Source organism: Neopelma chrysocephalum, unplaced genomic scaffold, assembly GCF_003984885.1.
Source record: "Neopelma chrysocephalum unplaced genomic scaffold, ASM398488v2 Primary Assembly neopelma1_97, whole genome shotgun sequence".
Classification (NCBI taxonomy): domain Eukaryota; kingdom Metazoa; phylum Chordata; class Aves; order Passeriformes; family Pipridae; genus Neopelma; species Neopelma chrysocephalum.
In genome coordinates this window covers 6,647,215-6,671,195 of record NW_020897760.1, presented here as the reverse complement: position 1 = coordinate 6,671,195, position 23,981 = coordinate 6,647,215, and the positions used below count along the sequence as shown (strand labels likewise).

General features: G+C 39.2%; 1 protein-coding gene across 1 annotated transcript; it reads left to right on the top strand.

Annotated features, from left to right (window-relative positions):
• The first annotated feature begins 73 nt into the window (after positions 1-73).
• ALG14 (ALG14, UDP-N-acetylglucosaminyltransferase subunit) lies at positions 74-21,395 on the top strand. Its single transcript, XM_027694333.1, has 4 exons — positions 74-254; positions 2,197-2,348; positions 6,782-6,904; positions 20,604-21,395. The coding sequence occupies exons 1-4, from the start codon at positions 122-124 to the stop codon at positions 20,832-20,834; spliced, it is 639 nt and encodes a 212-aa protein (XP_027550134.1). The 5' UTR covers positions 74-121; the 3' UTR covers positions 20,835-21,395.
• Positions 21,396-23,981: the final 2,586 nt, after the last annotated feature.

The window sequence follows — 23,981 nt, the reverse complement described above, 5'->3', positions numbered from 1 at the left end:
AGCCGCGCACCACTCCCGACACCTCCACCGCGTTCACCGCGCGAGGAGGTTTGAACCGCGCCGGCCGCCGTACGGGGGAGGCGCCACCGCCGCTTCCGCGCGGAGCGGCCCCGGCCGCGCCATGGAGCTCCTGCAGCCGGCCGCCCTCCTCCTCCTCCTTCTCCCCTTACTGCTCGTCCCGCTGGCGCTCCTGGCCAGGAGGCGCAGCGGCCGGAGGACACCTCCGCTCAGTCTCCTGGTGGTGGCTGGCTCCGGTGAGTGGGGGTTGCCGCCGGCGGGAGCGGATGGCGCCGTAGAGCGGCCACGCAGTGCTCCTGGAACTGCGAGTCCCGGCATGCAGCGCGGTACGGCGCCCGCCGGTAGGCCCCGGTGCATGCCGGGAGCTGTAGTCGCGGTGCCATGGTGCCTCCACGGCGACTCTCGCAGCCCACCCGGGCCGGGCCGGGCCGGGCCCCCTCCGCGCCGCCGCCTGTCTTTGGGTTTTTTTAGTGCTCGATTTGAGAAACTGTTAGGCTACGTCTTCATGTGGGGCGTTTTCATCCGTGTTTATGTGTGGCAGTTCGGTTTCAGAACCTTTCCCTCCGGCAGCACGTGCATTTCTCCAGAGTCACTCCCGAATGTATCGATAAACTGGTGCAGGACTGACCTGTGCAGCTGCTTAGTCTGCTGACGAAAAATTATTGATGGTGGTGCAGGGCATGGCTTTCCAACGATCGGCACACCCCTGACATACGTGGCGTTTTGTAATTCACCCAAACCACGTTCCTGTGATTTACTCACAAGAGCCTCGCGTGGGTCCGTCAGTGGCAGTACAGCTGTGCAAGTGTGTCACCCCATGCTAAGGGGGGCACACACATCTACTACTCCTTGTTACCTCCTCCCCAAAGTTGCAGGGCAATTAATTTGCCCTAAAAAACTCATTTGAAATGTTGCGATTGACAAATCCAGGCCAGCTTGGATTTCATCACCTCAGTATCCCTTTGGATTTTGTGCACCAACTAATTGAGTAATGGTCTCAGGATCTTCCTGCAATCTGAGTTTCACTGGCAGTTTTATAATTCTTCAGGTCATCTTTACTTCCACTAGGGCTGGAAATGTTGTTTTCCTTCAGTCTTTTGGAATCTAGTTTGTATTAAAAGAGTACTTTCCCTATACATAAGCTTACCAGGTGAAATAATTCGTGTCAGTTAAGATTCATATAATGTTCAAGGCCATTTGAGACTTTAAGTAGGAGTCTCCTACTCTTATGTGAATGCTCAGACGATTGCATTAAAATTTGTGAAACCTTCAACAAACATTGCTCACAAGAAAATACCTCCAAACATATTTGAAAAATACAGCATGAAATTGTGTGGAAAGGTGGCAAACTCTCATTTGTAAAAGGCCACAGCGTAGCCTGCCTTGCTTGTCAGTTGCTCAGCAGTCATGAGTTCTTCACCTGTGTAACAGGTCTCTTAGGAGCCTGGTGACCCGGGACAGCAGGAGGTAGTAGGAATACATTTAGTTTGCTATTTTGGTCTGTAGCTGCCAGCAGAGTGAAAAGTAACACGTCCAGTAAATGCTTATGCACGTAGCATAAGTGCAGTTTGATGTTAAGCTGATCCAGTCCAACAGATAAAAGGTGAGCCCATTCCACTTCACCTGTGTACAGAGTCTTCTTTCTCTCCCTTTCCCTGTTGCAACATCCCTGTAGCTGCAGTTCAGGAAGCTCAAATGACAAAAAAAAAAATTAACCCTTCCCCCTAAAAAGCACAATTAGTACTTCCTCTCCAGTTTGGTGCCAGTTTAGCTCCCTGAATCAAGTGACCTTGCAGTTGGAAGGTTGTGAACACCCGCTCAAGGGCAGTGGTCAGAGCACCCTGCGGGAGCAGGACTGTTTGTTCTGTCAGCACCAGGCTGTTACACACTGGAGCGGCTGTGAGTGAAACTGCTGCCCAGCTGATTTCGGTATTATGAGCTGGGATAGTACAGTCCTTGCTGAAAAACATCCATCAATACAGCTTCAGTGGATTATCTCCACATTACTTAAACATTTAGTCTTAATCATCCTCTGATTGAATCCTCTACTCTCAGAAGAGCATCACTGAAAGTAGAAGTACTAACACGTTTTAAAAGGAAAAGTGACCGATTCAGCTGAAGAAATGGAAAGTTACAAAATTTCCCATATACTAACTGCAGTTCGTTTTGTTTTTACAGGTGGGCACACAACAGAAATCCTGAGGTTACTTAGCTGTTTGTCAGAGTCCTACTCTCCTAGACATTATGTTTTTGCAGACTCAGATAAGATGAGTGAAGCTAAAATACGTTCTTTTGAACAAAAAAGGGCTGAAACATTCCCCAAATCCCAGGTAACTTGTTAAATATATTCATGTAAGATAAAATGATCTTAACATGACGTTCTAATTCAAGGCAATTTGGAAGTGATTCTTTAAAAGGTATTTATACGAACAGCAAGTGCTTTTGATTTTCTAGATATTGATGATCACTTACACTAAAGTTCAGCTAAGGGTGCCATTCTAGGGATATTAGGTTTTATGTTTCTAAAAGTGAGCTAAATAACCACTATTGATTATTGGTGTACTAGAGGGATACTGACAATGCAAAGTAAATCTACTTAAAAATAACAAATGCTGTTCTTGCTACCAGTTTTCACAACCACCTTTCTTACTTTCTCTTAAAAGTCTTTACCTCCTGTTTATATGTTAATCCGTTTAAACTAATGAGGGAACATAATTGTAGTGAAAGTGACTGTACAAAGAAGGCTGTCTCTTGCTCAAGAAAAACATGTTGAAGATAAATCTCTTTTAATTTTGTAAATCAACTAGCTATTGAAGTGTTATTTGTAGCTATAAATATACTGGGTCAGAAATATGGTGGGGCAGATTCTTTTCTTTTTTAATTTGGCATTTCCCTTGATGATACAATGTATTTTTTTTAAAAGAAATTATATATAAGAATGTTTTATGTAAGTAAACCTTAATTAAAATTGTATTGGTTTTGTGTGTTTCTAGACTGTGTTTTGGCTGTATTTTAAAATAAAATATTAAACGTGTTTAAAAGACATGCAAGGCCTCTGAATGTCAGAGTTTTGTGACTGATGATCTGAGGAAATGCTAAACTCCTAAAAATAATGAAAAAAATCATTAAAATATCTTGTTTATCTTTTTATCAAATGTTTGCTTGCTTTGAGCTAGTTTGCTATGTGATTAACAGACAGCAGCACGACTGCTGAGTTAAAGTGTGATCTGACATCCAGTGAAATTAGTAGAAAGATGGTATTTTTTTATTTAGAAATTAGAATAAGTACAATGGAGGTGAGCGTTCTAATTATAAAATCTTTTTGAGCAAACAGTACAACACACAGTAAAATAATTATTTATATGGTGTTGATTTCATACGGTGCACTTCCATTGTCTTCAGCAGTGCTACTGGGACAAAAGGATATAGAACTTGGTACCAATGATTTTTAGAATAAGCCCTTTTACTGTAAAGCAACTGCTGGTAAGGTGAGCAACAGGCTTACTTGGCAATGACATTTTTAAGTTTGCTTACCCCACTTCCACCTTGGAAGTTGAAGGTTCCTTGCCTGCCCACAAGCTGCCAGATCGAGTGGGGATGATTTAGTTCAAATTGAGCATGGCAGTCTCTTCTCTCATTGTGCACTGAGGATGAAAGTTTAGTAAAGTGACCAGAGGTACTTCCTGTTCTGAGAAATCTTTTTTACTAAATAGCCATTCACACAGTCATGTTCACTTACCTGAAAAATGTCCAACCCTAAATTATTAAATTTCTTACAAATATATATTTTGAGTATTAAAAGATAATTTTCCATTTGTTCACTTGTTTTTGCTAAGCAGCTTCCCTTTTGTACCCCCTCCAATTGCTAACAGATCATGTAGTTATATTTTCCTTTAACATTGAAAGCCAGAGGAATATTTTTGGCTGCATGTGAGTTTGATGTCTGGATAACAGATGCTCATTTTCCTTTGACCATTCTTTTTCCACTGAGCAAAAGTATTTAGAGACAAAATGGAAGATAAATTTTGGAAATTAAAGATCACATGCCTGTAACATGTATTTGCTAACTTTCAGAGTGTGCTTTCAGATACTGGCACATAGTATGTGTTTTTTTACTGGGGATGCTGGAGATCATCAAACATTTAAAAATAATGTGCTTGTAGCTTCTTACAGCTTTGAATAGAAAGAGAAAAGTCTGAATGCTTCCACACATGGTTATTCCCTTCCTTATCTTGTCAAGGAAGTAAATTTTTCCAGAAGTAAGGACCAGATGGAAGACAAATTAGAGAAATGACCTAACAGAAAATCAGCGATGTAAGAGAAAATTATGATGTAAAAAAAAAACACAAATACTTTTCTTTTTAATCTGTGGTCTAACCCAGTTCTAACAGCTGCAGTATTCAGGGAGAAGGAAAAGAATCCAGAATGAACATCTTGCTTACAAGAAGAAAAATGCTGCACCTCAACCTACTAAGTCACTTGAAAAAAAGAAATCCAAAATGCCTCCTATGAAAAGTCTCTGGTCCTGCTATCACTCTGTTGCCCCCAGCCCGTAACCACAACTGTTCCACATGGATGCCCCTAGAGCTGTTACTCAGGGAACCTTCTATGCTCAGCATAGAGAACCTGCTTCAGTTGCTGTCAACCTACTCTAGCAGCAGAAAGACAACTTAGATTTGTTGGCTGAAGAACATGAATTCTTCCCTGGATCTTATATTCCCCTTTGTCATGTCTGAGATGAGGAACCAGATTAACTAACCTTTGCATAAACCTCTTCTGACCATTCGTTTCCATTTTTTGTTTCACAAGAGAGACTATGCTAAGAAATCTTGTTTCTCAGTGTGAAAAAGAGCTATATAAACCTAGTTTCTTTGAAAGCATTGCAGTGTGTTCAGTTGAGCATATTATAATAATTCACAGCAGTTGGAGTTTTCCACCAGCTTTTCCTTGCATGCTTGCGTAAACCAATATTAACTAGGTAAAGGATTAAAGTTTCCAGCATGCTTTTTGAAAAGAATAGATAAAATCAGCATGATCCTTACTTGAATTCTACAAGTAAATTTCTTCTTTGATACTGTTTGGGGTCCCTGCCAAGTTTTACTGCAATTACTTAGGGTTTTTTAATGATGAAGAAAATCACATGCAGGTTTTTTTGTCAAATAGTCTTGAAAACCATTCTTACAGTGAAGGTTCATCTGAATAGTTCCACTGAAACCTAATCTGCCTAAAACTGTCTTATCATACCCATATTTCTTCCAGGACTGAGTACTGTGCAAGGGTCTAAATTCCCTTTACAGCATTTCTTTTTATCACCTGAACTCTTCCAAAGCTTTAAGAAACAGAGAGGCAGTGATAACCAGAAACTGTTGAATAGGGAGCAGGGGGCATGTTTATTTTTCCATATTCTGTTGTCAGAGTAATGCAATCAGAGTTTCAACACCTGCAAATAAAACATAAGAAAAACAGTTTATAACATCTGTTAATGTCTCTTGGTATTACAGCTATTAAAGAAACATATCACAACAAAACAGGTTAATTTCAGCTAAGAAAATTAACAGTCTGTATTTATAAACATTGGGATTTTTTTATTCTTTCCACCTTATATATTAGAAAAGTCCCAGTTAGCACTATTCAAGACTGATTTGTAGTTTGTATTTACTGTACAGCCACTGTTAACATCATCTTTCCTGGGCACAAATCACCAGGACTAAGCTATAATAATTAGCAATGTGTATTTGAAGTAACTGGGCAACTTTCAGTATTTATATTTAATGTTTCTCACTCCCAATAGAAGTTCTTCTGGAGGGGTAGTGATCTGCTGCCCCCGATGAAGTGAGATAACGGCCATTACCCACATGAACAGTGTGTCCGTGTCACTGAGCAGTGCCCTGCAGCCTTTATATTTGTCTTTCTTTTAAACAGTCAAAAATTTCATTAGCATAAGGACTGCCTTCTGACATAGCACTAGTTCTTATGTGTGGTTTTTATGTGTAGCTCCTCTGCATTAAGGTAAAAGCCACCTGTGAAGAGTGCAGGCAGCCTAACTGCTCTTACCTGCTCACAGTGTTTTGAGACAAGAAGAAAACACCCTTGGTTTTATTAATGTGATGCCTCTTACACAGTAAATAGTCTTTACTTTTTAGGGAAAGAACAAAGAAAATTATTTCTTTATTTTTAATTTAATGATAAGATGTTCTTTCCTCTTTCTTTATGCAAATATTTTGCATTTTGAATATGCATCTTGCATATCTCTTGAATACTCACTGAGTACTCATTTAAAGGATATCGATATTTGCTTTTACGTTTTCTGATAGCATTCGCCGGGCATTAACTGAGAAAAGCTGTTGCATTTTCTGCGCTGTAAATGCACAAAGGGTTTAAGCAGGCGGAGAGACAGCAGAGTCCCCGTGCGCGGGTTGTGCGATGGGACGGGCTGGCGGTGCCCACGAGGTGCCGCACTCGGCTAACACACCGCAGGGCAGCTCCTCCACCCGGCTGCCTGGGACGCTGGGAATGTTTTAAAGTAACCTGAGAAGGGATTAAACAACAGTTATATAGTTCTAGTATTTGTGTTTACTTTATTACCAGGAGTGCTAAGCATCACACTGCAGGCATCTGTGCAAAGCTCTTAAACCCGAACATTTCCGAACTAGATTAAAAAAAAAAATAAAAAAGGTTGGCACAGACAAAAGTAGTAACGCTATAGAAGGAACAAAAACATTCTTAGAAAAGTAACAGCTCCAATTATCGTGCTCTCTTCCAGTTCACCCTTCATCGCATTCCCAGAAGCCGTGAGGTTAGACAGTCTTGGATCTCCTCTGTGGTAACAACCCTATACTCCATACTCTACTCTCTTCCTTTGACCAACAAACTGAAACCAGATTTGGTAGGTAAATTTTAACTCGTTGAGAATCAGTATCATAAAAGCATTTGGAATATCAACACATTGCAGACTCTATCTCATATGCTCTAGATTTACAATTTGCAGGAAAAGTATTTTGTAAAATTAAATGTAGCAGCAATACATCAAGAGAGAACAGGTTGCACTGCTGGTGAATTAGAGCAACAAATACCAGTTTTTCTTCTCAAAGTTTGCAAGTAACATCAGAGTGTGTCATTTCCTTGTTAATGCTGGTAGAACTAGCAAAAACAAAGTTGCTGTTCTTGATAATATCTCTTTAGGATTGCAACAGCACAAACTATGCCTGAAAGCCCGGTTATCCTGTTGGCTGGACTTGCTTCTAAAATGGTATGACCAGTCTGGCACAGACAGGTTCAGACCAGCACAAATATATACAGATTCAGTTCTTGTGCTTACATGGACTTTTGAGCTACAATGCATATTTATTTAGTTTTTAGCTGACTGACATTAATTATCTCATCTAATGGCAAAAAACATCACTGCTGAATAGCAACTCCTCAGCACTTTGGTAACTTTTCAAGCTGTTCACAAAACTGCACTCTCATGCTAATTACAACATTCATTTAAAAATATTCCACAGACTTAAACAAGTCAGAAGCATTCAGGGTTGTCAAACTGTAGAACTAAAATGGAGAAACCCAAACAATAAAATTTTGTGTTAGTGCAAAAGGTACGCACTGGACTCCTAGTTTTAAGTCTTACAATTCTGTAAGAGAAAATTTGGTTACAGCTGGAATTTTTTTTTTTTGCTAGACTTGAAAGACTCTGAAGGAATCAGTAATGTAAACTTGAATTTTTTTAAAAAGCATTATTTTAGCAGAATTTCAAATTAATGTTTTATGAGGTTTAAAATATTTTATGAAATGTGTAAAGACTAGTGCAGTTACAAGGTATTTTTCATGATTTCATAGCAGCATCTGACACCCACAGAGATTATTTGTAAGGAGACTTTTTTTAACTCCCACTGTGAACTGTATGGCTAATTCTAAAGAGGCCGTTGTATATTTGTGGTATTCTGAATGTTTAGAGAGACTGCTGTAAATAATTTGATCTCGTATTGGTCAGTTCCTCTCAGATCAAAAGCTACTTGCTTGCTGGAATTTTCCAAGCAATTTACTGTGCAGAACAACAGAAGTAGCTTTATTGCATTTATTGTTTTTCAAGCCTATTCTGAAAAGATAAAGCTGGGAGAGAGGAGAAGATGCCATACTATTCTTTTTACAGAGGTTTTAATTGGGGCAGGGGAAATAATCAAGTTTGTTTGCATGAAGCAGACAGAGCAAATGTGAGTAATATTTAGTAATCACTTTGCTATACCACTGTGTTAGGTTAATGTATATATATTTTTTTACTTCTTGCAAAAGAAATTGACAAAAAATCTCACGGTGTAGCTTGTAGGAAGCAGGAAGTTACTAATGTAATTCCATGTGTTCTCTGTTTACAAAAGGAATTTAAAGTGACAGTGAGATTTACATAAAATTATTAGAAATAGTTTTGGAGTTGATAAACTATGGTAAGTTATCAAAAGACTAAGGTTTTTGAAAAACACTTGACCTTGTAAAATTGAGGATACATTTTAGCAAGGCCTTTAAGCCCTCTGTAGTGTTCAAGGGAACCACTGACTCAAAATAATATCCAAAGAGTCTTTATCCATGATTAGAGAAGGGCTGGAGGGGAGGTTGTCCCCAGTTACTTTTTCTCAGGTACAATTATCAACCACAATAGCAGCTGGCAGAAGCATCTCTGGCATTATGCCAAATCTTACAGCACTTGAAAGCTGCTTACATACTACTACTTATATGGATATTTTAGTTTCAGAATTCTGTAAAATATAGAAACTCAGAGAGCTCCAAAGATTTTAAAACACTTATCCATGGAGAGTGATTCAGGGATTAAAATGCCTCACGTTGCCAGTGAAGACTGTGTGGTATGTGAAGCAACTGGTAGTATTTAATTGCCTTTCAACAAAAAGGTTTGCAGGGAATTGCAACTCACCCTACCCTTGGCAAAATGCAGTGCTTAGGAGTTTAAAGAACTAGAAAGGCTGGGACAAATGCTTGAGTTCACAGGACTCATCTGTAACTTTTGGAATGGAAATCAAGACCCGAGTTTAGAAACAAGCACAGTATTACATCATGCTGAGAGCTTCATATTTTTAAACACTAGAGCTTATGGGTACTGTACATTTTCAGTCTAGACACTGGTTCTGTTTAACTGCAGGAGGGAAAGACAACTTTGAATTGCTTCTAAATCGTTTGTGTGTATGAATGATCCCCAAATCCTTACATTTGCTTTTAGGCTTGTCAGAAATATGTGTATGTATGAAGGAATGACTAAAGTCTTCTCTAGGCACCCAAAAGCTAGAGAAATGCAGAAGTCTTGCAGTTTTCAAGAAATGTAGGACAAGAGAAGTACTGCAAAGGGAACCTGAAACCATTAGGTGCACAAAGGCAAGGTTTGGAACAGATAAGCTTAGTTTGGCATAACTTGCATATCTGTGGAATGCAAATAGCTGCAAAGGGGAAACAGCAAACCGAGCTGCACAGGAGTTACTTGCTATGTGCTTATTTACATGAGCACTGTGTCCCTTTTTGTATCTCACACTGATCTTCTGGCAAAGCTTCTTGGTTTACTTTGCATGAGAAAGCAGTTCCATCCAACCCTTCTTCAAGATAGTGAGTTCAGAAAGAACTGAACAACTTCCAGGAGACCTTTGCTGTCTTGCAGGACTTGACCCACACTTAAAATGGGCCCCCAGAGAGTTTAAGAAATGTAAAAGTTAGCTTAGTTGTTCAGTTTGAGATCATCTTCAGGAGGCCCATTTCTGAGTTACGAACATCTGCACTCTGCAAAGTCAAGTCCCTCTAGAGATATTAAACCAAGTAACAATTAAGATGTCAGAAGTGATGATCAGCTTGTGTTTCTATAGCCAAGAATTATATAAATATAAGTGTCAGGGTGTTTTGCAAGCAAATGTATAGTGGGCAGTTTTTACAACATTGATCTGCCTTAGGTAGGCTTTCTATACAGTGGCCTAAAATTCCAGGGCAGCAAGGTTTGTGCCAGCACACTCTGCCTACACCTACCTTCCCCCAGAAAAGCTTTTAAAACCCTTCATCAGTTGCAGCCAGACTTAGCATGCAGTTGTAGCTCAAAGACTGCAAATTCCTACCGTGAAAACAGGCAGCTGGTCAGAGAAGAGAGATTTATTGTCTTCATTGAGTGAAAGGCTAAGATGCATAAAACCAGAACGAGATGTTATAAGATCTATTATTTAGGAAAAGATGCAAATCCTTCTTAGTTACAGAAAATTAGAAAAGCCACACAAAGATTTTTCCTGAGGATAGAGAAAACTGCTGAATCTTACATGGATTAGTTGATGTACAAGAAGGAATAAGCTTAAGTTATATAATATGCTTGAAATCAGTCAGTAGATACAAGTTCAAAGGAAACATCTTCAGTTCTCTTGCTGCTTACAGAACCATTGTTCTTGGGCTGGTTTGCCAGCCCTGCAACCAGGCTTTCAGGTGATCTAGCCCTTTGTCTGGGTCATGATTATCCTGGTCATTCTGGCATACCTGAAATTCAAACTGGAAACAAAGGATGTGCACCCACCACACAGCAGAAAACTACAAAATACTGTATCCAGGCCTTGCTTTCAGCCATAGAGGGGTTATGTAATTGGACCAGTGATTTGTTGTGCTTTAATATAATTAAATTTCACCTAGAACTGTGCAGAAATGCTGCATAAAGCCTTATTCATTAGTAGATTGCACATCCTGGACCCTTAGGACCAGACTTTATTCCTTTTCTGGGGACGCTTCTCAGCAGTTCCTACTGCCTAAGGGCTCTACAGAGCCTGAAATAAGCAGATATTTTTGGATCACTGCTATTTGGAAAAAACTGGGTTAAATCAGGCAAAGAAGGCGGTCCTCCCACATTAGGGCCTCCTTCCTGTGGGAAGTCTGTAGTAAGAAGTTTGCATTTGCACAGCAAGAACAAGCTCTGCTGTCTCCCTCCCCATCAGCTGTCAGTTGAATGAGTCACTCGTTAAAACTTCTTTCTAGAAGCCTGAAACCTGCACAGCTCATCATGCATGTAGCAATCTACCTATTCTTTTATGAGTGCACATCCCATCACACGTGCCTGGTCCCCTGACAGCTTAAACCGACTGCGGGCAGCTTCTAGTTACAGAAATGTTCACACAGTAAGCTAAATGAAAAGAGACCATTATTTCATTTAGCTAAGATTTTCCATCCTTTGTGCCCTGCCCAAAAGTTCACTCTAAGAAATTACTGTGACAAATAGTAAGTTATTGTCCCTTATATCACAGTTCTTATTGGAACTTTGTGGAAAGCTACAAAATCTGGGTGGTAGCATTTTTTCTCTATTCACTTCATAACAAGTGAACTTTGTATAATGCAATGTTAAGACTATCTGCTGAACACACTGAATCTTTTGCCACTATTTATAATTCTTTTGGACCAGACTGACAGTGTGTTTGACCTACTGTTGTTGTTCTAGGATCAAAGCAGTCAAAATAAGCAAGAGTAAGAATATTGGATTAAGACCTTCAGTGACACAAATTGTTTAGTCAAAAAAACCCAAAGTTAAGCTATTAAAATTTGTGTTTAACTTCTCAGTGTTGATGAAAATTAGTTTTATTCACCGCTCCTCTACCTTGTGTGCTGTGTACTGCTACACTGCACTCACAATGTAGAATTACCCTCTGCTGAGCACAGATAAACATCTAAAGCTATTCCAATTGGTTGGTTTAAAGCTGTGTTGTAGCTCTGCTCTTTCTGTGACTGCTGATTAGACATGCCTGTAGACACTACATTTCAGAGGGAGGACACGTGTTAGTAAAGATGAACTGAGTTCTTAGCTTAGATTTAAGCAGACTTTAGACATAAAAGAGTCTTAACTCATCAGCTATCCGGTTCATTATGAACCTAATGAACACCCTGGTCACACTTCATGTATGTTATAAAGCATAACAGTCTTGCTCAGTCTAACCACTGGTATGAGATACAGATTGCCAACACCTCTAGGGTTTGCATTGCAAAGATATTTCAGGCAGGCATTTGATGTGCATTCTTGCTATGCCAACTTCAGTGTTTAGGCAGTAGCCTGAGATATGTTTTATGTACATATAAAATGTCATATTTAGCTGACCTAAAATACTGCTTTCAAGTTCTAGTTAAATGAATGCTTGACTAACGAAACACACATTGAGATTTGCAATTAAAGGCTCATTTTAGGCCACTATTACTAATATATGAGTATATTTAACAGTCCTTGGATTTAATTTCTCCTTTTGAGTAGAAGCAGGCTACTAGAATAAGTAGTACTTTTTATATCAGGAGATATAAAAATTATTTGTAAATAGGCTCTAAAAGGTTGGATAGTATTTCTCATGGTGACCAAGAGACTGTAGTCAGGTTCAGATTCAGCTGAGGTGACATTGCTGAAAGACAGCTAGTACCTAGTATTTGTAGCTACAGATGTAGTTCAGTGACTAACATTTCATTTACTTGGCAAAGGCCTTTTACAGAATTGTTTTATGACCAACTTTTTCATCTATACAAAGTCAAATTTCCTTTACTTTGTACAATTTCTGAGCAGCAATAAACCACAGACCCACTCCATAGTAATGTAGGTAGGGAGTTAGTTTATTCACCACCCTGTATCTGCTTTTTAACCAACCTTCTGTCCATCTCCCACAGTTTCTCAAAAGACTCACTGGTTGTTTTGTTGGTCCTACTGGCAGTCTGGGTCTTAATATGATGTTTTAATAGCCAACACTAACATTCCCATAGACTTGAACATTACTACCAGTTTCACACTTGTCATTTATTATTTCTTTTAATTGATTCGTTTTATGTTTCTCATTTTATACTTGGCAACTAGGCTAGGAAATATGCTAATGGAAACTACCACTCCAAAAACCTTTTAATCCAAATGACAGACCTGCCACCTGTCATACAGGGGCAGTTAAGCAGGGTGCCTAAGGTTAGGTTAATTAAAAAAATTAATAAATCAAAGCCTGCATGTTTTTTTATGCATGCAAATCTAGATTCTCAACCTTTGCTCACTAAGCTATTGCCTAACTTCTGAGGCTCTTAATGACCCCAGTTATCTTTCCTCTTCATCAGTAAAGCCCTTGGGCATACCCAGAAACAGACCTGAGCTGGTTTAAGTCTTTACAGTGTCATTTAGCCACATACATAGCTGAGCTCCTGTGCTCTGCTGAAATCCAGAAACAAGGAGCTTCCCTCACTACTTTGTATGTGGATGCTGATGCAAATCACAGTAAGCTGGGCCTTTTCCCTTGTCTCTTGCCCCTGAGGACAATGGGCTGGTAACTCTAGGTCAGGCCACTAAGTGCCTAAAAGGCAGAAGTGACAATGCCTAGTGCTGTTACAATTAAATTCTGTTGTTACTCTGGTTCCTAGTGGTTTTGTGAAAGCTCTCCTTTTGTCCCATAGAAAAATCCACTAGGTAGGATTTTTGTCTCCCTCTCCCCAAACCTTTATAAAGTAAGAGCTGCAAAAAAAAAAAAAAAAGGAGTTAGTGATGCTTCCCAGTGTATTTTATTCCATGACGCAAGTAATACTCATTAAAAGAAAAAAAATTACACATTAGAAACCCAGCTGCATACTGTGCTAATTTAAGTCCTTGCTCTTCCACTTCTCTTTTCCCCACTCTGGCATTCACCGATCTTATTTATCCTGCTTAGGTAATCTGCCTGTAGGACCACACGTCTCTGCTTGTTTTGAAGAGCACCTCACTTACTGTGTAAATGTATGATAATAACAACAGCAACTGTACCAACAAATACAGAGGTGGACAAGGAAGGCTTTCATGTAAATACTACAAGCTGCTGACCAGCCCGAACACAAGCTGTTGATGTAGAACATTATAACTATCTTTTTGCACCCCGATGATTCAAGTGATTTAGACAGTAGAAGATAAAAGTGTACCTAGGCATAATTCAGTTCTACCTTAATTACCTGATTTCTACCTTAATTACCTGATTTAATCAGACTACACAACTAGTTTTGGGGTTTTTTTTGTCCTATCTTGCATTCTGCAGGTAAGTTCAAACAGAAAATAGGGTGTGAAGTTTTACCTGGTTTTATGTATAGGTTGTGGAGGGAACTGGATAAGATCTTCACTCTTCAAAAAATAATAAACTAGTAGGTAGTTTAGTTCTATTGTTCAAACAGAACCTGAAGTTCTTCTTTTCCCCCATCAGTAGCAATAATAAGTAATTGTTGAAAAAGGTTCCTGCTTTTTTTTAAAAACCTTAAAAAATAACAATTCTAAGCTGTTTCTCTTAAGGTTCAAAACTTGAATTTTCAGATATGCTAAATAGCAAGACTAGCAAAAGCTTTAACAAGAACGCTCCCTCTCAACATGCTTCAGTATTTGGGTAAGGAGAAATCCCTTTCTCTCAAATTCTCAGGTTTTTCTTGGTTTTCTGATTACTAAATTTATCTACCCTGAAAGAGTTATTTCTATAACTGCAGTATCTCTGTGTGGATGAGCAATGTATCTCTTGAAACCTTTTAGGGTTACTAATTTATGAAAAAAGTAACAATTTTTCTCTGTTTGCCATCCAGGCTTTAGTTGCCATCAAAGTAACTACCAGAAATTGATTCTTAATAGATAGGGTCTGCTATATTTTAACACACTAAAAAAATCTATTTGAGAGAAAATGGCATGTACCTTTTATCTTATTCTCAATGTATGCTACTGAATCAAAACACATAATAAAAGCAATACTCTCCATACCTGGAGATCTTTATTGAGAAGGATTTACAGGAATTTTGATGTGAGGAATAAGTTATTGTTTTCCAGGTGTTAAAACAGAAAATATTGATGTGAGAGGAAGCAAGTGCTGTGCCCTAAATCCCATGGTGAGTCCACAGCAGAGCTGTGAGTACAACCCATGCTTCTTGACTCTCCAGGCTTGCATCTTGTTCATGAGGGAAATATAGTTATAATTAAAATTTGAGATTTGTTTACTGATGCTTTTGTGAGCTTAATTTTACCATTAGAGAATCTCCAACATTGAAAAAGCATGCCCCACAACTGCAAGGGTATAATGCTTGCCCTGGTGTTTCCCGCAGATCTGAGGACTGTTAAGGATACACTGAGGAGTCAGGGGAAACTTTGCGAATTATGGGACAAGAAATGGGCACAGCTGAAACCAAGAAGCCAGATTACAGCAGCTTCTGTAGTGAAGGAAAAAGTGTTCAGCTGGTTACGTCACCTTACAGAGCATTAGTGTGAAGTTTTTGAAATAGTGATATAGTACTAAAAGGAAGCAAGGGCTGATGAGCTCATGAGAATCTGTAATTTACGTAGCAGAATACAAATTAATTCATTGCAGATTCTTCTCATGCCACAGAAACGGTCACCTCTCCCCATCAAAACAAGAAACACACAAACAAAAACACTCGTTCCTATATCATAGGAATATCTAATAGGGTCTTTTCCCTACATTGTTAAAAAATAGGTATTGCATAGCAGTTAAAAAGTAGGACTTACACAGATATACAGACATTATGCAGTTAACCCAGTTTGGGTCCACTTTGTGTCACTCAATTTACCTTTACCTCTTTTAGAAGTTCACTGTCACCACCACCTCCTGTTTCCTTTAGTCATATCTCCAGTTGTTTTACACTGCAGAGTAGGAAGCATTACCAGAACTAAGGAGGCCTGAGCAATGTCCTAAATATGCTCCAGGAGGTAGCTCCATGTCTGGTAAAGCAGTCCTCAGTTCACATGTAAACACCACAAACCTCTCCAGCCCCAGGAAGCTGGGCAGTTTTTCTGATCTTGCCCAGGTGACAAAGGCCAATCTCTGCAGAAGTCATTAAGGAGAACAGCAGGTGTTGACAATTTCTTATGCAAAACAAATCACACATGCTTTCCACTTTCTACTAAGTTTAGGGGGACTTATTTTGTCCTCCCTTTGATTGGTGTAATTTGGGAACATAAGTAGTACTTAAACACTTCCTTATTGAAGATATACAGCAAATGTATGTTTACGTATTTATGAGAAAAACTGCAAGTTTTCTGCTTTACTCATTTTTGCTTTAATCAGTGGCCTGACATTTAATCCCAGTGAAGCTGTGAGCTCTGCTTTCAGTGTTTTTGCTGGTAAATGTCACTCTGCCACAGTGCTGCATTCACCAACTCTGAAGTAGCTTTTATCAGTAGTGGTGCCATGTGCCAGTGTTCTCAGTGTGCCAGGCTGCTGGCTTAGCTTATTTTCTTTCAACAGCTGTGGAAAATATCTGAAACATAAAAGCAAGAACTATTCAATTTTTATATGAAAGTGATTAAAATGAAATTAGATTTATAGAGTAGCTAAAGATAAATTTTGTATTCTGATCCTTTACTTTTAAACCTCCATTAATATACAGCTTGATTAGTTTATTGTACTGTTTAAAGTCTGGTTAGATGGAATTGGTAGAGGTTTTTAGTATATACAACTTAATTTACAGACCTAGCTGTGACCCCAGGCAGCCAGTGAGCCAATTCAGCAGTGAGCTGGACATTTTGCATTAGAGGCGCATGTAAGTTGTGTAGAGAGACCTGTGGCACTGGCTTCTGGAACAATGCCTTACCACTTGTTGGCACCAAAGTCAGATAGCCCAGTGACCAGGAAAGTCCTTGGGCAGTTGCAGCTCAAAGGTGACACAAAGGTGACACAAAAATTGTCTTTGGCCCCTTCTTTCCCCCTTTCTGCTGCCTCCTTAAGGGAGGCTGAACCAAATAAACCAGAGATTTTTGAGACATATCTCATGCAACACAAATATTCTACAGGCAGCCTTGTAGCTAAAGTAAATAGATATTGGGAAACACCCTGAAAAGCTGATTGACCTTGTAGAGGCCCTAGTCCCTTCTTGCCCAATAGGTGCCTGTCTCTTCCCTGCATGCTAGTGGTTGCCACTGGATTCACTGAGAGAGACTTGTATTCTGCTGGAGAGGAAAAACAAAAGTTGGTCTTTTCAAGGTGTAAGACATCAAGCATTCTCCAAAAGTTACTTTTGAATAGTGTTTTGAAATTCACTAGTAGGACGGCTCATCTTCTCTTACATATTTAAGGAAGGCTGTACATGATTTGGTTCCTTTCCACAGTCAGCAAGTTTGTATACTGGCAGGGGCTGAACAGCAGCATTTCTAGCCTAAAGTTCTGCAATGGTTCCTCTTCTTTATGATGTACATATTTGTTTTCTCAGAAGTTTCCCCTGTATCCCTTGAAGAGTGTATGATGTTGGATTCCAGGCAGAAGGAACACTGGTCTCCCTTCCTGCTGACAGTGTGAGAGGGAGTAAGTAGGACTGGTCAGACCAGATTTTTGGAGGGGAATTGCCACTGCAATTGCAACTGCACCAGTTCTAGGTAGGACATGTCTCTAGACACGCGCTGAAGGTTAACTGAAGGTTAATTTTTAGTGTTCAGAAAGATTGATTACTAGTTTTGATTTACAGATCATGACCCCCAATTCAGATAGGGACCTATTTGTCTGTGGGCTTCAGAAGGTTTATACCAGAGTCTCTTTCAGGGGCCGGTTCCTGAATCCAAGCATTTTGGAATAGCAACATCTATAATCAGAGTATTTTATGAGCATTTGGCATACATAAATCCTATAAAGCCACGTCTGCTTTGTCTTGTTTGAACTGGTTTGTGTGGAAGGGGAAAGAGCAGAGGACATGAGTTATGATCATATCATGGTTTTTTAGAGATGCCAAGTCCATAATTTTCCTGATCCTTTTTCCTCCATGCAAGTGCTTTTCCATTAATCAAAGGGCATTTGAGAAACACCCTACAAGTTAGTCAGTAGAAAGTATAAATTGAGTGCATTCTATCAAAACTTGGATATAGGAGAGGTATTTTATTATGATTTTAATTTTGATTATTGCTTTTCTGTTTTGCACCTCAGCAAAATAACAGCAGCTCAGTGTGGCCTTTAGAGCTACACAGAGGTTTGCAAATAGACCTGTTTACCGTTATTTCATTACATGATCTTTCGTAAGTACACTTAATTTGGAATTCATTGTGGCATTTACCTTTGTGTGTGCATCTAGACACAAGAATACCAAATACCAAAAGGACTGGAGCTGCTAGCCAAGTTTAATAAGGGGGGTAAGTAGGATGAAGTGTATGGCACAATGCCTTGATAAAGATCATGATTGTAATAATTCAGCTTTTTATAAAACCTGTTCTACAATTCTCAACTTATGGGCTGAGAAGAATGTTAGGATGTCTACCTGACCTAAATCATATCCACAATTGGTATTTTTTTTTTATGTCAGACTGTAGAAAGTAAGAGACCAATGTGAAACTCCTTGTTTAGATAACTGTATTGAGTTCTTTAGCCTCTCAGGAATGCAGAGCCTTTCCAAAAGGAGGATAGGTGGAAGGGCACCTGACAATAGGTAGGGATGCAGAGGGAGATGAATCACAAAGAAAAGCAAGGAAGAGAAGATGGGTGGGAGACATCTGAGAGGCTTGGGTAGAGTACAGAAAAACAAGGAAATTGATGACACAGAGGAAAGAACAGGGGAGAGAACAGTAATACAACAGAGAAAGAGTTGGGGAGCAATGAAGATGAGGCAATACTCCAGGTAGCTATACTAAAGGAAAGAGAAAGTGTTCAGCAGTGGTGCCCATTTTTATCAGTTCGCTTAAAGCTGAATTTTGAATATGAAATCAGTAGTTAGACTGTATATTCAACTCACAAAAATAAGTAGTAAATAATTTATTGGGGCAGTTTTAGTGCTTCTTATGCACTTGTCTGAAATAGTCCAGCTTCGGCAGCAGGTGGGTTTTGCTGGCAGACAGAGGAGCAGTCCACACTGTTTCCTATTCCTTTATTTACAGTACAGTAACAGATGTTATTAAAAATAGAGATACCTAAACATGCCTTAATTTACATATCAGTAGCCATGTACCAGTATCACAATCAACATCAATGCAAATTAATCAAACTTGTCAAGAAATAGGGTAAAATACATGGTTTAGTTCACAGGTATGGAAAAGTTTCTATGGAATGCTGAAAGGCAGCGTGTGTGGTTGGTTTATGCCCTTCCTCACTAAGCCAGATGTATAAAATACAGCTTCTTCATTCTCAGCAGATTGTAGAGTTTAAAGTCCCGTGAATTTACTTGAAGTCAGGCTCAGCAGGAGGTTTGAAACCACAGTATATTACTCTGGTTTCAAAATAGTATCCAAAGTTGATGTGTTCAGCTTCTTTGCTTCTTAGCTGTATAATTGCAATTATAAAATCAGCGCACCGCTTCACGTTCCAAATACAAGAATGTGTGGACATTGATATCCTAAAATTCCAAGATTAAAAATGTGTGCAGCATGTTGCTTGTAAGGGACTTTGAGAAAATGTCAGCAAGTCTTGCATGAATAAATAGTTTAATTAAGATCAACAATAACATTTTGCAAATAGTATTACATTCTGTTGATTCTGATAAGAAACCAACAGCAGTATGGCCATCACATCCACAAGCTAGATTTCTGAGGCTATGATAAAGACACAGTATAGGTGAGAGAGTTTAGAACTCAGTAGCACCAAAACTGTTACCCCTTTTAACAGAGGCAAGATGTTGCCAGCCAGTTTATTAGCGGGATCTTGCCCTGAAGCTGGGAAGGAAATATTCTGAGATGATTGCTACAGCCCTGAAAGAGAAACTCAGATTTTTTTTTCCCCACCAGTATAATATCTTTCACAGGCTGGTGAACTTGGAACAAAAAAAAAAGTGAGTTTGTAGGATATAGAGCCATGATTTTATAAAAGAACTCTTTATTTCCATGTAACCCCAGCTGTGCAGAAAAGTGCTGATTACATGGTAGTATTTAAGTTTAGTAAGAAATTCCTTGCCTGAAATCCATTTTGATACCAAGTAGAGTGCCTAATGTACCCTGGTTTAAACCTTTTACTTTTAAGCAATCTGGTTTTCAGTTGAATAATATCTAAAATTAAAAGAGTACTTCCTTTTACTGTTAACATTTATAAGTGAATTTGAGATCCTCTGCTGCAAGGATGTGACATGTTTTTACCAAAACACCTTCTTTCTGTATGCTTGTAACTATCTACTAATGTTTATTAAAAATAAAAAATAAAACCCAGTCATGCTTATCAGCTAATAGAGTCTCGTGAAGGTCCTAATTCATCAGTACATTTTTTGTGAACTCTTAAGTGTTTTGCTGACTTAAGCCAAAGTTCAAGAGGTTTATAACTGGATCTCAGGTTTAATAATCCTAATTAAACTTCTTTCAACTTATTAGGTGCATAGATTTCATGACTGATACAACACACAGCTGTGACTGAGACTGGAAACTGTTTAAGTTATATATCCAAGGAATTCTAAACTTTTCCTTCATACAAATTAACTGTGCCATATCAAAGCTCTATGACATGTAAATAAATATTTTTTGGCAGCTACTTTGAAATAATGCCTTTCCTTTACCCCCACAGTTTTTCATATTCACTTGCTTGTTCTGTTTTCTTCCAATATATTTGGAAATATATTTTCTGTGTAAATGTAACATTGAATGAATATGCACATTTTTAATTCTTTACTGTATGGAAAAACTCGTGGTTTACTTTTGTAATATGTTTCATCTCTTTTAGATATTGTGCAATGGACCAGGAACATGTGTTCCTGTCTGTATATCTGCTCTTCTTCTTGGCCTTCTAGGAATAAAGAGATCAATCATTGTATATGTAGAGAGCATCTGCCGTGTGGAGACTTTATCCCTGTCTGGAAAGATTCTTTACTACTTTTCAGATTATTTCATCGTTCAGTGGCCTGATCTAAAGGAAAAATATCCCAAGTCAGTATATCTTGGTCGAATCGTGTAACAACAGAAGACAAGCTTTACCTAAAATAAACTCTGCGAGCTCCTCACTGAAGAATTGCATTCATGTAGCAATTTATTTTCAAGAATTCCTGTTAAGAAATTAGGCTAGTACTGGAAAATGAGGCAATAATAAAGATATATCTACATTTAAATAAAATTTTTGTGTAGTTGTGTTTATTGCTGTTTACCAATGCTCCATAATGGCTTTTAAGTCAATGCTGTCTCTGTTTTCATCTAGGTTTCCTGCTATGTGAATGGTAATTTTTGTCTACAAATAAATATGGGAATTTGTATGAATGTAACATTTCCTTTAAGGAAACTTTGTGTTTTCTAAATTGTAAGCAACAAAGTCTTTTTCTAGCACAACAGACTTTATTTCCTGTATACTAGCAGTGAAGTCCCTTGTGAATCCTTAGAGTATAAAGGAAACAGTTATATTAAGTTGGCTTCATGACAGTTTGTACTCTACAGTCTTCCAAAACCCCCAAAGCATTAAACCACTATCATTTTTCCTCTGGTCTTGTCAAAGCTGTCCTTATAATCTGTTGTGCACCTTTTGAAAATTGTTGCTCAGTTCTTAAGATAAATAAAAAGGTGACAAGTGTCATGCTACAGGCACAATACTTACCAATTTAAGAAGTACTTTCTTCAAAGCTCACGTGCAAAAAGCCTTACCAAGTCTACATCAAACAGAGCAAACTGTCAATTGGGAAAACAACAGGTTCAAGCTCTAAAATATAGAAAAAAATGTTACTATCAGTAACAAAGGAAGGAACAGAGTTTCCCTCTCTTTTCCTGATACAGTGAATCTGACTTTCAGAATATCCTGTGTTCTTAATTTAAGCACCTTACTTTCGCAGTACAACATACTCTTAAGACTTTGCCATGGAAAATGGTATTCTGTACATTGGAACAACTTTTAAAAGGTATTTTGCTGGAGCTGAGTATGTGAAAGCATACTCTAGCATTTCACATTCATCTGGTGAAATGTAATTCTACACACTATCCTACCTATAAAGCAATATAAACACATCTGTCATCTGCACACACACAGAGCTATGTGGCTGGCTACAGAAACACATACAAAGAAAAAAGCTCAAAGAACAGTAGAAACACCCAACAGAGTGCACAGCCTGGCTCTGGTGAAGCCAACAGCAGCTCCTCGCGCTGCCGCAGGAGGAGACTCGCTCTCAGAAGCCTTTTCCTCAGTGTCTGATACAAAACATTGCAGCAGCTGTTCTGGTAGGGAGTGGGGGGGTGGAATTCAGCTGAACAGAAACAGTGGTTTCTGCTGTCAGGAAACAAGGGTCCAGAGGAATAGTCTGCTTTATGCAGAAAATCATTAGAAATCATCAGAAAACATCATGCAGAAAACTACTGCCCGGATATTGCGAGGCCCTGTGGGGAAGGCAATCATTATAACCTGTCCAACAGGCTTAATAATCCTCATCATAAGTAGAGTCCCTTGATGTGGTCACATGGGAGTTCAGAACAGGGAGTTTTTGTGGTTTTTAACTGAGATTATGTCTGAAATTAAAGAGCAGTTAATAGGTTAAGGCTATGTGAGAAGGACTTTGTGCAGCACATACTGAGGTCCTTGAAAATGACTTGGCTGAAGTAAATCTAATGTGTGCAAGGACTTTTTTTCCCTGAACTGGAGAGAGGACTGTCTTATCGTGACTTTCTGCACAGTTGCAGATAGTTTGATAAATCAGAGATATGCTGGACTTTATTATGGCTAATGGTAGTTTATTTTAGATTAGTGCTTTCTGTGCTGAATCTTGCTTTGAATCTTGCTTTCTGTTTTGCAAGGGAACTAGAGTAGAGGGGAAGAGGACAGAGACAGCCTCTTCCTCTGCTCGGGATAAGGGGCAACAGCACAGGATCAATGCCCCGAGGCTTAGAGAAGCATGAGAAGAGAAAGGCAATGAATGCTTCCATTCATGCACCACATCCCGTGCCTGAATAGCCCACTGGCCTAACAGTGAGGCAGCCGAGGCTCAGACAGCACAGAGTTCACATGCTGCTTCTGCTTAGAGCAAAGCAGAAGGTAGCACATCCTCATCCTGCTCTGGATCTATACCTCAGTGAAAGCATCTCTGACTGCTCAGTTACTACCTTAGTGCCCTGCCCAGGGCAGGATTTTGGGATTTGATGTGCTTTCAAACTGTGGGTTCATAAACTTTGTAAGTCTGCCTTTGAACACTGGGGAGTTCCAGGAATTTTCTTCCACCTGTCACCTGCATGGCAATGATAACTGCCAAAAGAAAGCCTGTTCAGACTTGTAACCTCCCATGTAAACACTGAAGGTAACATGGATTTCTTCACAAGAGGCTGTTCTGAAAAACTGAATTGCTCCAGGCCATCTGATGTGGAGGAGTCTCATTTTCAAGGACTTGGGAAGACTTTTCCCCCTTTACTTCACTGCCAGCCTTTTGGGGGAGCAAAGTCAAGAGAATCTCTGCCTGTGTTCCCCAAACAGCATATTTGGTCAGCCTGGGAGACGCATGTTAAAGTAGTACATATGAAGTGGTTTTTAGTCCAGATGGTTGGCTATGAGAGGGTGGGATGGCACGCATTGTATTGCTGTTTTCCCTACTGGCTCAAGTGCCTACTTAAGAACATCTACTTTTTGGCAGTTTATCATTAGTTCTAGCAAGAAACTTGGATTAGAAATGACCCAGAAGTCTGTAAAGTTGAAAGACTTAGAACTGCTCCGGAGAGCTCAGAAACAGGAAGATCACAGCCTAACTCTGACTGAAGCCTTAAACACAATGTCACATCTCAGCCATAGCAGAGAAAAAGAGTTCCCGGCTTGAATTCTCTTAAAGGAAGTCTTCTTATCAACTCCATTGACTTTTCCTTGAAAAGATTATCTCAAATAACTGCTAGTTCTCTCCAAAAGCACAGTGGAGCTGAAGTAAACTAGCATTTTGTTATTGAGTAGCTCTTTCTTATCTTTTGTTTTTAGTAGGTGGGTACAACCAAACAGTCAATTGTTCTAGGGGAAAACTGTATTCTTCCTGCTCCCAGCATGGAACAGAAGCTGACCCTTCCAGGGTCTGTCCAAAGACTTGAAGGTTGCTGACTGGATTCCTGAAGTTTAGATTCTTGGGTTGCGATGTGTCTCATTTTTCCCCTTAAATAT